Raw genomic sequence first — 13,779 nt, 5'->3', positions numbered from 1 at the left:
TGCAATCTAATTTATCGCTTTGTATCAAGTTAATCCACATGTCCTTATAACTACTAACAAATTCAACTGTTATCCGATTTTGAGGATAAACAGTTTGGCGCCCACCGTGGAGCTAAGGATAATAGTGGTTATTTGATACAAATCTTCATAACACATACTACTTTACACTTGCTCTTTGAAGTATCTTTGATTTCAGGCTAAAAATATCAAACTCTCAATTAGCACCCCTACATATCGACAACGAGTCCGGTCATCAGGGTGAGAATAACAACATAGCACCCGATAACGTAGGGCCACCCGCTGGTCCCATAGGAATTTCGATCACAGATCCGATTGATTAACATTCACATGTGGCGATCAATGCCAACTTGCCTACCGACCCCAAAAATAGCATCCGTGGTCGCCCGATCATTGGCTCGAAACACACAAAATAATGAAGAAGACGGGATCAACCTACAGATGATCTTCGAAATACTGCAAGCTCAACAGGTGGCGATTGCTCAATTGCAGAGCCAAAGCCAAACGCCGAGTAGGGTTGAACCCGATCCGCTTGTGAAGTCACCCGCAAAAATAAACCAGTCATAGTAAGGTCAAATGAACAAGAATCGGGTACTAACCCCGAGATTATAAAGATGCTCGAGGAGCTGACAAAGCAGATAGAATCAGAGGAAAAGAAAATCGAAGAGAACAACAAAAAGGTGGAAACCTAAAATTCTAGGGTAAATCAAATCCCATGAGCACCTCCGATATTGAAAGGACTGGATTCCAGGAAGTTTGTGCAAAATTCTTTTCCTCTGAGCGCAGCTCCAAAGCCAATCTCCAAGAAATTCCGTATGCCCAAAATACCTAAGTATAACAGAACGATCGATCCAAACGAGCATGTAACTTCTTACACGCACGCCATCAAAGTGAACGACTTGGAAGGCGACGAGATCGAGTATGTTCTACTAAAGAAATTCGGGGAGACCCTGTCAAAAGGATCTATGACATGGTATCACAACTTACCTCCTAATTCTATTGATTCATTTGCCATGCTTGCAGACTCCTTCGTGAAAGCACATGTTGGTGCCATCAAGGTCGAAACCAATAAATCATACCTTTGAAAGTTAAATAGAAGGATAACGAGATGCTCAGAGAATTTGTGTCCCGTTTCCAAATGGAACGAATGGATCTGCCGCTAGTCGCTGATGATTGGGCTGTTCAAGCTTTTACTCAGGGACTCAATATTCGGAGCACGATGGCTTCACACCAACTGAAGTAGAATCTGATAGAATACCGTGTCGTTACCTGGGCAGATGTACATAACCGGTATCAATCAAAACTCAGAGTCGAAGATGACCAACTCGGGGCCCCTTCGGAGTCTGTTTATCCCATCAGAACCCTCGACAGAGTCAAGAGAGACATCGATCGTGAACCAAGATCAAACAGGGATCGATATCTACCATATAATGGAGATCGGATGAGAAGTGGGTCCGGGCGGAACCCCGTAAGAAACGAAAGGAGAAATTATCAAGGTCGAAGCAACCGGGGGCTCATAACCAAAAAGAGCTTTGACAGGTCCATTGGGCCTAAAGAAGCTCCGAGACTATCGGAATCCAACTTCAATGTCGATGCAGCCGCCATCGTATCAACTATCGGGCGCATCAATGATACCAAATGGCCTCGACCTCTACAATTTGATCCAACTCAAAGGACTCTAAACAGATGTGCAAATAACATGGCACTCATGGTCATAGAACGGAAGATTATCGACACCTGAGAGAAGAAGTAGCCCATTTATACAACAATGTGCACCTTCGAGAATTCTTGAGCGACAGAGACAAGAACCACTTTAGAAACAGGGATTCTAACAAACAGATAGGACAAGAAGATACTGAACCTCAACACGTCATAAATATGATTATCGGTGGAGTCGATATCCCACAAGGGCCGATGTTGAAATGCACCAAAGTATCCATCACTAGGGAGAAACGAACTCGAGACTACATACCAGAAGGAATTTTATCTTTCAGTAACGAGGATGCGGAAGGGATCATACAGCCTCACACTGATGCACTTATAATATCTGTACTCGTAAATAAAACTCAAATTAAATGTGTGTTGATTGATCCAGGTAGCTTGGCCAACATCATTCGATCAAGGGTCGTGGGACAGCTCGGTCTACGAGATGAAGTCGTACCTGCAGTCCGAATTCTAAACAGGTTCAACATGGCATGTGAAACCACTAAGGGGGAGACAACGTTACCAGTCAATATCACTGGAACCATACGAGAGGCCAAGTTTTATGTGATCGAAGGAGACATGAGGTACAACACCCTTCTCGGAAGGCCGTGGATCCACAACATGAGGACAATGCCCTTAATTCTTCACCAAGTGTTAAAATTCCCAACTCCGGAAGGGATTAAGACACTCTACGGGGAACAACCGGCCACAAAAGAGATGTTCAATCGAATAAGTGATTCCAATATCAATACTCGCAACATCGAATGAACCAAATTCGGGTGCAAACTAAGAGGCCAAATTACAGTCACCGACACCGGCCATGACCCAATCGGATAAGCAGGGGACTTATGAAGACGATGATTACGGGGTCCCCCGATCTTTTATATTACCCTATGACTCCGACGCAACCAAATCAATGGTCGAAGAGCTGGAACAAGTTATATTAGTTGAGCATATACTCGATCGGAAGGTATACCTGGGCACGGGGTTAACTACCGAGCTTAGGAAAAAACTTATTCAATTCTCTGTAACTAATATATATTGTTTCTCTTGGTCCCATCTTGATATGACAGGGATCCCATCGGAGATAACCACTCACAAACTAAGACTGGACCCGAAAATCAATACGGTCAAGCAAAGTAGGAGGCCCCAGTCTGAGGTCAAACATGCTTTCATCAAGGATGAGGTATCTAAACTCCTTAAAATATGGTCTATTCGGGAGGCTAAATACTCGGATTGGTTAGCAAACATAGTGGTAGTCCCTAGAAAAGGGAATAAACTAAGAATGTGTGTAGATTACAAAGATTTGAATAAAGCATGCCCCAAAGACTTTTTTCCTTTGCCCAACATTGACCGTATGATCGATACAACGGTCGGCCACGAGATCCTCAGTTTTCTCGATGCCTATTCCGGGTACAACCAAATACGGATGGACCTAGGTGATCAGGAAAAAACCTCCTTCATTACTAAATACGGCACATACTATTATGATGTAATGCCGTTTGGATTAAAAAATGCTAGTGCCACATACCAGCGCTTAGTAAATCGGATGTTCGAAGAACAAATAGGAAAATCAATAGAAGTTTACATTGACGATATGTTGGTTAAGTCCCTGCGAGCAGATGACCTTTTAAAACATTTGCAGGAAACCTTCAGCATATTGAAGAAGTATAATATGAAGCTGAACCCCAAAAAAGTGTGTTCGGAGTTGGATCGGGTAAATTCCTTGGGTTCATGGTATCCAACCGAGGAATCGAGATCAACCCCGACAAGATCAAAGCCATAGATGATATCACAATCGTAGACAACGCAAAGGTCGTGCAAAGGTTAACCGAGCGCATAGCCGCTCTGGGGCGAATTATTTCAAGGTCGTCCGACAAGAGCCACCGATTCCTCGCACTGTTGAAAAAGAAGAATAACTTCTCATGGACTCCTGAATGTCAACGAGCTCTGGAGGAGCTCAAAAGATACTTATCAAGCCCACCGCTACTTCACACACCTAAAACAGACGAATAATTGTACTTGTACTTGGCGGTATCGGAGATAGTGTTAAGTGGAGTCCTAGTTCGGGAGGAACGAGGTACGCAATTTCCGATTTAATATGTTAGTAGGACCTTAGGTGAGGCCGAAACTAGGTACCCTCACCTAGAAAAACCGGCGCTCGCCTTGCTAAGCGCATCCATGAAACTAAAACCATTCTTCCAATGTCACTCCATATGTGTCGTAACAACTTACCCGTTAAGGAACGTGATGCATAAGTCCGAACTCTCGGGCCGATTGGCCAAATAGGTTGTGGAAGTAAGTGGTTACGATATTGAGTACCGGCCCTGGACCGCCACTAAGTCCCAAATTTTGGCTGACTTCCTGGCCGACTTTACGCCGACCTTAATACCCGACATCAAAAGATAGTTATTGATTAACTCGAGGACATCCTCGGGAATAAGGACCCTCTTTACGGATGGCACTTCAAACGCAAAAGGGTCCGGTCTTGGCATCGTACTAAAGCCACCAATAGGTAAAATAATTAGGCAATATATTAAGACTGAAATTGACTAACAACGAGGCCGAATATGAGGCTATGATTACAGGCCTTGAATTAGCCAAAAGCTTGGGGGCAGAGGTGATCAAAGCCAAGTGTGACTCACTCTTCGTGGTAAACCAAGTTAATGCGACATTCGAGGTCAGGGAAGAACTAATGCAGAGATACTTGGACAAGTTACATGCGACATTACATCGGTTCAAAGAATGGACTTTGCAATATATACCTCAGGATCAAAACAACGAAGTTGATGCCCTCGCTAACTTGGGATCGTCGGTCGAAGACAACGATATCAACTCGGGAGAAATTGTACAGCTTATGGGATCGGTGGTGGAACAAGGCCACACCGAGATCAACTCAACGAGCCTAACTTGGGTCTGGAGGAATAAGTATGTGGAATATCTCCAGACCGGAAAACTGCCCTCGGACCAAAGAAATTGAGGGCCCTACGAACGAAGGCAACCCGATTTTATTTGTCCGATGATGGAACCTTAGTCAGAAGAATGTTCAATGGCCCGATCGCTATATGTTTGGGACCAGGAGACACCGAATATGTTTTGAGGAAACTCCACGAAGGTACTTGTGGAAATCATTCGGGCGCCGAATCACTGCTTCAAAATATAATTAGAGTCGGTTACTACTGGATCGATATCGAAAAGGACGCGAAGGAGTTCATTCGAAAATGCGATGGATGCCAAAGGCATGCTCCGATGATTCATCGAGCAGGAGAGCCGCTACATTCGGTCTTGTCACCATGGCCGTTCATGAAACGGGGGATGGACATCGTTGGCCCCCTTCCACGGGAACCCGGTAAGGCTCAATTTATTTTATTTATGACTGACTATTTTTTTAAATGAGCGGAAGCACTGTCATATGAAAGGTGAGAGAAAAACAGTCATCAATTTTATCTAGGACCACATTATATATCGATTCGAAATACCAGCCGAGATTGGGTATGACAACGGAAACCAGTTTATTGGCAGCAAAGTAAGCAAGTTTCTTGAAGACCATAGGATCAAAAGGATCTTATCCACTCCTTACCACCATAGTGGGAACGAAAAAGTAGAATCCACCAATAAAACCATAATACAAAACCTCAGAAAGAGGTTGATCGACGCCAAAGAAAAATGGAAGGAAATGCTACTTGAGGTCCTATGGGCGTACCGTACAACCTCGAAGTCCAGTACCGGATCCACACTGTTTTATTTGGTTTATGGAACCGAAGCTTTAATACCAGTCGAGATCAGAAAACCGAGCATCAGATTCTGACATGCAACAAAGGAATCGAACGACAAGGCTATGAGTACGCGCTTGGAACTATTAAATGAAAGGCGCGAAGCCGCCCTTATCCGGTTGGCCACCCAAAAATAGCGGATCGAGAGATATTATAATCGAAGGGCCAACCTTCGATATTTCAATATCGGGCACTTAGAACTAAGAAACGTTACACTGAATATCCGAAGCCTGAACGAAGGAAAATTGGGGCCAAACTGGGAAGGACCGTACCAAATTATCGAGATCACCGGAAAAGGTTCCTACAAGCTCGAAACAATGAACGGCGAACAATTGCCGAACAACTGAAATATAACTCACTTAAAGCGATATTACTATTAAGGTACACCACCGTTCTATCTTTTATTTTACATTTCAAACTAACACTTGCAGGTGACCAACAAGGGATGATGTGAGATCCTAGGTCTGAAAGCTCGCGCTGCACTCTTTTTTTCTTAAACTGGCTTTGTTCCAAATGGATTTTCCGGCAAGATTTTTAACGAGACAACAAGTAAATCGTACTAACTTAGAATCGAAGGCCGGCTACGAACCAGTGACAAGGGAAGAAACATCGTGATTGAAGGGTCTCGATCAATAGGATTTATTGTAAGGGCCAAACAGTCAAATGAACCATGCCCGCTCAAACCGCTTGAGCCCTAGCATATCAAATGTATATATGTACAACTATTATGCACAAGAATAAAAATAAAAGACTCTTCTTTGCACATAAATATCTTGTCCTCAAAAACTGTTTCTTGTATTTCTCAAGGAATTTCCTACACTCGACCCCCTAAAGATATCGAGCCCAAGGTCCACCTTAATCCGAGTTCGAACATTTACTGCACTCGAGGACTGTAGGCATTCCCTAAATTATAAGGCTAAGGCCATTCCGAGTTAATACAACTCGAGGGCATGAACCTTATTTCGCATTGCCCGAATTAAAAGGATAAGGCCATTCCGAGTTAAAAATATTCGAGGGCATGAAGCTTATTTGGAATTGCCCGAATTAAAAGGCTAAGGCCATTTCGAGTTAATAAAACTCGAAGGCATGAAGCTTATTTGGCATTGCCCAAATTAAAAGGTTAAGGCTGTTCCGAGTTAATAACACTCGAGGGCATGAAGCTTATTTGGCATTGCCCGAATTAAAAGGCTAACGCCATTCCGAGTTAATAATACTCGAGGGCATGAAGCTTATTTGGCATTGCCCGAATTAAAAGGTTAAGTCCATTCCGAGTTAATAAAACTCGAAGGCATCAAGCTTATTTGGCATTACCCAAATTAAAAGGTTAAGGTCGTTCCGAGTTAATAACACTCGAGGGCATGAAGCTTATTTGGCATTGCCAGAATTAAAATGCTAAGGCTATTCCGAGTTAATAAAACTCGAGTGCATGAAGCTTATTTGGAATTACCCAAATTAAATGGCTAAGGCCATTCCGAGTTAATAAAACTCGAAGGCATGAAGCTTATTTGGCATTGCCCGAATTAAAAGGCTAAGGCCATTCCGAGTTAATAAAATTCGAAGGCATGAAGCTTAGTTGGCATTGCCCGAATTAAAAGGCTAAGGACGTTCTGAGTTAATAACACTCGAGGGCATGAAGCTTATTTGGCATTGCCAGAATTAAAAGGCTAAGGTCGTTCTGAGTTAATAACACTCGAGGGAATGAAGCTTATTTGGCATTGTCCGAATTAAAAGGCTAAGGCCGTTCCGAGTTAAAAACACTCGAGGGCATGAAGATTATTTGGCATTTTCCAAATTAAAAGGTTAAGGTCGTTTCGAGTTAATAGCACTCGAGGGCATGAAGCGTATTTGGAATTTCCCGAACTAAAATGGATACGGCCATATTAACACGGCTCGTATACGTCCGAGACTCGTAACAAAAATAAGGCCTTCAAAAACTTCTTATAATCAGTTCTAAAGGCTACCTTCGACGAGCTATAAACCTAAATATTTTTGGGGGAAAATTTTTGGTAGCACCGAATCTCTACAATGCCTTGACACAAAGTAATATTAAAGGCAAGGTTTGTTCGAACCTTCGAACATAACCTAATTATTTCATGCCAAGACATTTCGACCTTTGCGAAGACAAATAAAAAAGCAAAGGAAAAATCTAAAACTGATGAAAGGGAAAAGCCTTATATATATATATATATATATATATATATATATATATATATATATATATATATATATATATTTCTTTACAAGAGATGAATAGCCCCGATACGTATTTTTTACAAAGGCCGAACGCCCTCAACAAAAGGATAGTACAAAAAGCAAAAAGATCCTAAATGGCCTAATCTTCACCGGAGGCTACATCATCGCCTACGGGGTCTTTGCCACCATCGGACCCACCAGACTCTTCAGATACCTCAGAATCCTCCTCGGGATAAGCTAGCTTCTAGGCCTTGTCTTCGCATATCTTGGTATTCTCGATTTCAGCTAATATGTCAAAATTCTGAGGCTGCCTCAAGCTCCTTGGAGGCTGCAAGCACAAAAGAAAATATTACGATTGTTCATGATTAAATCTAAGTACATAATGGAGGGACATTCGAAATTACCCGATTCAGCGCCTGTTGAGCTTGTTGAAACATGCAGGGTGCTTCCACCTCGTTCATTATAGCTTGATCCTCTTCGGTCACCAAATACTGAAGGTAACTGGCAATCCCCACTGGGACAGAGAGAACTCGGGCGTCCTCTCGAATGGACATATAAATTGCTTGTCTCCGAGTAGGATCAACAGTCAAAGCTGGGAACTGATCCACTAATTTTGGGCTTGAAGAAGACCCGCCAGCTCCCGGGGATGGTATCTTCTTTGGTACCGGTAAGTCGCCCAACCCAGTTACATCCTCCGAAGTAGTAGAATCCAGGCCATCAAAGAAATTATGGAAAGAATCGGTTGCTCCTTGGGCCGAAAGAATCGGTTGCTCCTTGGGACCCTTCGCGAAGGTTACCTTTCAACGCCTGAGCCTCGTTTTATCATAGAATCGGTAAACGAAGGCGATACAGAGAGATCGATCCCCAAGCACCTCCTTAGGCATATTGCCTTCTGACCGAGAAGTACCGGTCACTGTTTCTTTTTTGACCTCCCTAGCTCGGGACAAAATGGTCTCGACCCTCCCTGGTCCGGAGACTTCAACCACTGATTCTTCTACGACCTTCATAGCTTGAGGCAGTTCGGAACCGCTTCTCTCGCGGGTCACCAATTCAGAATCTTCTTCTTCTTCGGACTTATCCCTCAACCAATGGAGTGAGTCCGACGAGAGTTCTCGGGCACTGGCATTCTTAGGTTTGCGCGCCAGTCGCTTCCTCGGTCTCTTCTTTTCAGGGCTCGAGGAACTCAGAGCTTTTCCTCTTTTCTTCTCTTTATCTTGCTTCGGAGCAGGGGGATCGGCGTATATGTCATCATCGGCTGATGAAGGCCTCATTTCGACATCGTTTGTTAAACTTGCAAAAATAAAGTAAAACGATTCAGAGATTGATGATGTGAAAGTAAGATCAAATATAACTTAGAGAAAACATTCTCATCATGGTTATGTGCCTCCCATCGGCCCTTCGAGAGCTCACGCCATAAGCGCTCAGAATAAGGTCTCTGTGTCGCAATGCCCTCGACCTACTCCTTGAGTCAAGGAACAATATCCGGCATCTAGGAAACAACTGCATCATCACATAACATTGATGAGAAGGGAGGGAAACGAAAAGCAATAAAAGAAATTTTGAAGGTGAAGTTACACTTACGTTTCATGTTCCATTTCTCGGGAAATGGCATGTCCGCAATCGGGATTCAATCCTAGGTCCTCACTCGAACAAATCGGCCCAACCAGCCCTGGTCTCGATCCTCGTCGATGCTCGAGAATAAAGCCTTAGTGGCTCGACGTGCGAGCTTGATTAATCCCCATCGGTAAAGTCGAGGGCTATACAGGCGCATGAGGTGGTCGAGGGTAAATGAACACCCCTCGAGGTTGCTCACAAAGAAACGAAGCAGAATAACAATCCTCCAAAATGAAGGATGGATCTGCCTGAGCGTCACTTTATACCTTTTGCAAAAGGCTATGATAATTGGGTCTAAAGGACCCAGCGTGAAAGAGTAAGTGTAAACACTTAAAAAATCTCCACGTAGGTGGTGATCGATTCCTCGGGGGTAGGGACCACTACGAGTTTATCTTCCCAGTTGCAGTCCTCTTTGACCTTATCGAGGATGCTGGCAGTAATAGTACATATGTACCTTGAGACCAGCTCTCACCGACCCGGTAACAAGGGGTTTTCTCGATCTTGAAGTCGTCCCCGGTTGGGCACCCCGAAGGGACAAACGACTTTAGAGGGGGTTCCATGTTGGTTCCTCAGTAACAACATAAAGAAGAACAGATTTTGAAGTCTTTGCCATTTTTTATAAACAATGTAGACGAAATTGTTGGTAAAAGAGGAGGCGTGCTTAGCGAAATAACTTATGTAAACTTTCAAAAGAACTAGAAGAGAAGGTATAATTATCAGATAACTTATAATAACTCTCAGAAAACCAGAAGGGAAGAAGTTTGAACTTAAGCTTTCAGAAAACCAGTAGATGAGAGTGATAAAGTTTTCTCAAAACACAAGAGCAAATCTTTGAATGTAAAAGTTCTAATGAATGAATGAAATGGGTATTTATAGTTTTCTCAAACGGCGGTTCGCTTCCTGTAGTGGCCGACCATCAACTAACACCCATTTAATGCCTTGAAGACTGGACCGACGGGACGTTTTCACCTGTTCTTATCACTTACGTCATGAATCCGTCGTCATGATTTATCAGAGTGAGAATCGGGGGCCAGTATCGTTTCTCGTCATTTACTCTCCGAAAAACAAGAGGATTTGACGTCGTATTTTGTCTCTTACGTCATGATATATCGAAATGAGAATCTGAGGCTCATATCATTTTTAGTCACCTACTTTCCGAAAAACGAGGGGACTATCTGTGTATGGGTAAAATCGAGCTCGGTGTTCGATCGAGCTTGAGAAACGGAGGGCCAAGGTCGGTACATCTGTAATAGGGTAAAAATCAAAGTCCGAGGTTCGATCTGACATCCAACATGGTCAGCCGAGGACGGAATATAATATTCAAGATCGAACCCAAAGCATCATCAAAACTAGCCATCGAGATTATCAGATTTGCCCTCGAGTCTACCGAAGGCGTAACCGGTCATGTTTCTAACGGTCTCGAAGAAAGCTCTGCCAACTCATCCGACAAGGGTACGTGATTCTTGCCATTAACCAATCAGTATGGCAGAAATTACGGAATTAGTCAAAAAGGGAACCAACGGTCTTCAAAATCAAGGACTTATATTTTTTTAGTACAATTAAATAATACCCTAAAGGATAGGTCTCCCTCAATATATAAAGGAGACTTGACAATCCATGAAGAACATTGTAACATACGCTCATAAGCAATACATTTTTCAAGCTCCTACTCTTTGATATTTTTTCTGTCAATAAAAGTGTATTCAACTCAAGGGTGGTTGGCATTCTTAAATTGAAATCATCCAATTTCTGTAGTTTGCAGTTATTTTATCGCTATTTATTTTAATTGCAATCTAATTTATCGCTTTGTATCAAGTTAATCCACATGTCTTTATAACCACTAACAAATTCAATTGTTATCCGATTTTGAGGATAAACACTTGCTATTTCATTTGCTTTCTCACAACACCGCTCTTTCTTTTCGATTTATTTGACGTACCATTAAGAACTCACGTGAACTTTTTTTTTTGTGCGTTTCAAAAAGAATGATCCCTTTATAAATTGGAAAGCAATTTAACAAAATTTTTTACTTCTATCATTAATGAGAAGCTTTATAGTCACATAAATATTCTGGCATGTTTAATACCACAAGTTTCAAAAAAATTATAACCACACAAATGTTATGATTTGTTTAAAATCAAAAGTTTTAAAAGTGTTTAATTTTTTCTTAAACTCTGTGCCCAATCAAGTAAGTTTATATAAATTGCACCAAAAAGAATATTATTTATTTATTAGCTTGTTGTAAATATTAGGTGCGGATAAGTTTTTTCCTTCCACTTATTTTTTGAAAAATCTGTGTATCCAGGTAAGTCATCCTTTCTATTAAATTTTGTAAAGTAATAATTTTAATTTCATATTTCCAAAGAAGAAAAAGAATAATGCTTACCGTGTCTTTTTTTTTTTTTTTTGGCTTACCGTGTCTTTAGTTGAACTCTTTCTAGTGAAAGGATGTTGCTTTAACCCACTGAAACACATTACCAGGAGCAAAACTTTCCTAAACTCAAACTTCAAGGCAAATATATTTATAACTCACCCTTGAAAAGAAAAGAATAAAAGGAAAAGAAAAATGGGTGACCCTAAATTGACTGTCATCAATAAGTTAAGTCAACTAGCTGTTACACTATCATAAAGATGAATGAGATAACCTTCTTTTTACTTGTAGCTAAAAGTTCACATGGACAGTTTATATGTGACTTTCCCCTCACTCCCTCACAATGCACCTTTCAATACTCACTCCTCGCTTGTTTTTCTTAAAACAAAATCTCACATAAAACCCTTACCCTTTACAACCAAAAATCCCTCACTCTGAATCTCTACAATGTCAAGTCACAAAAGAAGGATAATTCTTAGCAATGTGACAGTGAAACTTGGTTGCAGCAGCAGTTGCACTAGGCCTAAACTCTCCAGCATTTTTCACCCAAAACCTCGTCACAAGAAAGCCCCTCAATCCCAGAAACACAAAAACTACTCTAACTACTCTTCTTCTAGTTCTTGGGACACTACGACAACTACTTTCTCACCCAACATGGAAACTCCACCAGCTAATTATAACTACTCCTCCGACAGTACTACTGACTGTTCAGATATCAAAAGCTTAAGGGCCGTTCAGGGATTCGGTCGGATCGGCGGCGATAGCGTCGCCGTCGAGAAAGATTCCGACGACCCATACTTGGATTTCCGGCAGTCAATGCTGCAGATGATTCTTGAAAAGGAGATTTATTCTAAGGATGACTTAAAAGAGCTGCTCCACTGCTTCTTGCAGCTGAATTCTCCTTATTACCATGGAATTATTGTGAGGGCTTTTACTGAGATCTGGAATGGGGTTTTTTCTTTAAGGCCTGGTGCTGTTGGTGCGAGTTCTCCGTTCTTGCATGGCGGAGGTCACGTGACCTTTAGGTGATGATCACGTGATACGTGATTTCGTGGTTTCTTTTTTTATTGACGTAACTTGTCTTATCAGTAAGTCTGGTTTATTAAGTATTTCACGTTAAGTGTACGTAGTGTTGCCGTAGTAGTAAGGAGGCTATGGGACCCATTAATATTACTAGATGGTTTTCTTAGAAATATTTATAGACTATATTAATGTTATTTCTTTTTCTTTTTCTTTAATTTAGGGTTAGGACTAAAAAGGGGGTTCTATTTTCACAGCCTTTTTGATTACGGATAAAAGAAAAAGAAATTGTATTATGTAGTCAAGGGGTGGTCAAAAATGCTGTGAAAATTGTAATCTATTATTAGTAATGTACTGTTCTTGTTTCTGCTTTTCTTTTGTCCTTATTTTCCTCTCTTTTTCTTCTACTTTATCTGGAATAGTTTTCATTTAAAAGAAATCATTTTTATCCTGTTAGGTAAAGGTGCTACTTTATAAAATAAAAAAGGTACTTTCCATGCATGGTATGGAGTTTCTTTAAAACGTCCTCTTTATGTATAGTTTCTATTTTGCCGAGGAACAAAAAAGAAATACTAAATTCAAAGTGCCATTTTGTGACCAATGTACAAACAAATTAAAATAAAACAGGTACCCCGTAAGTAGGTGGGAATAGTTGATTTCAAGTCCTAGGATGAACATTGGCCAAATTCTTAAGGTTTCGAAAACAAGGCGAAATATTTTGGGCAAAAGTAACTTTTCTCCCCAAGACAATCAAACACAACTTTATAAATAGGAAAAAAAAAATTGGTCAAAAACATTCACCTTGTTTTTGAAACAATTGGGACCACCTTAACTGCAGACCAAATGAATAATGAGTCAATACTCCAAACATGTCCGATTTATTTCTTGATATTTCTCCAACAAGTAATAGCTAAAATCCGATAAGAAAATCACAGTGAACTCTAATAGTTTTCTCTTTTGCTTGAAGTTTTTTGATAAAGTTTGATATGTCCTCTTCACATAATCTTTATTACTGTTGCTTGTCATGGTTAAAAGTAAGTAGGCATTTGGACATAAAAATTGTAATTTTTTAAAAAATATAGTATT

General features: G+C 41.1%; 1 protein-coding gene across 1 annotated transcript; it reads left to right on the top strand.

Moving 5' to 3' along the window:
- The first annotated feature begins 12,004 nt into the window (after window positions 1-12,004).
- LOC104105702 (transcription repressor OFP6) lies at window positions 12,005-13,066 on the top strand. Its single transcript, XM_009614073.3, has one exon. It carries the CDS (start codon window positions 12,121-12,123, stop codon window positions 12,700-12,702), a length of 582 nt encoding a protein of 193 aa, XP_009612368.1. The 5' UTR covers window positions 12,005-12,120; the 3' UTR covers window positions 12,703-13,066.
- The last annotated feature ends 713 nt before the right edge of the window (window positions 13,067-13,779 follow it).

The sequence above is a fragment of the Nicotiana tomentosiformis genome, chromosome 7 (genome assembly GCF_000390325.3).
Source record: "Nicotiana tomentosiformis chromosome 7, ASM39032v3, whole genome shotgun sequence".
Classification (NCBI taxonomy): domain Eukaryota; kingdom Viridiplantae; phylum Streptophyta; class Magnoliopsida; order Solanales; family Solanaceae; genus Nicotiana; species Nicotiana tomentosiformis.
This window is presented reverse-complemented; position numbering and strand designations above follow the sequence as displayed.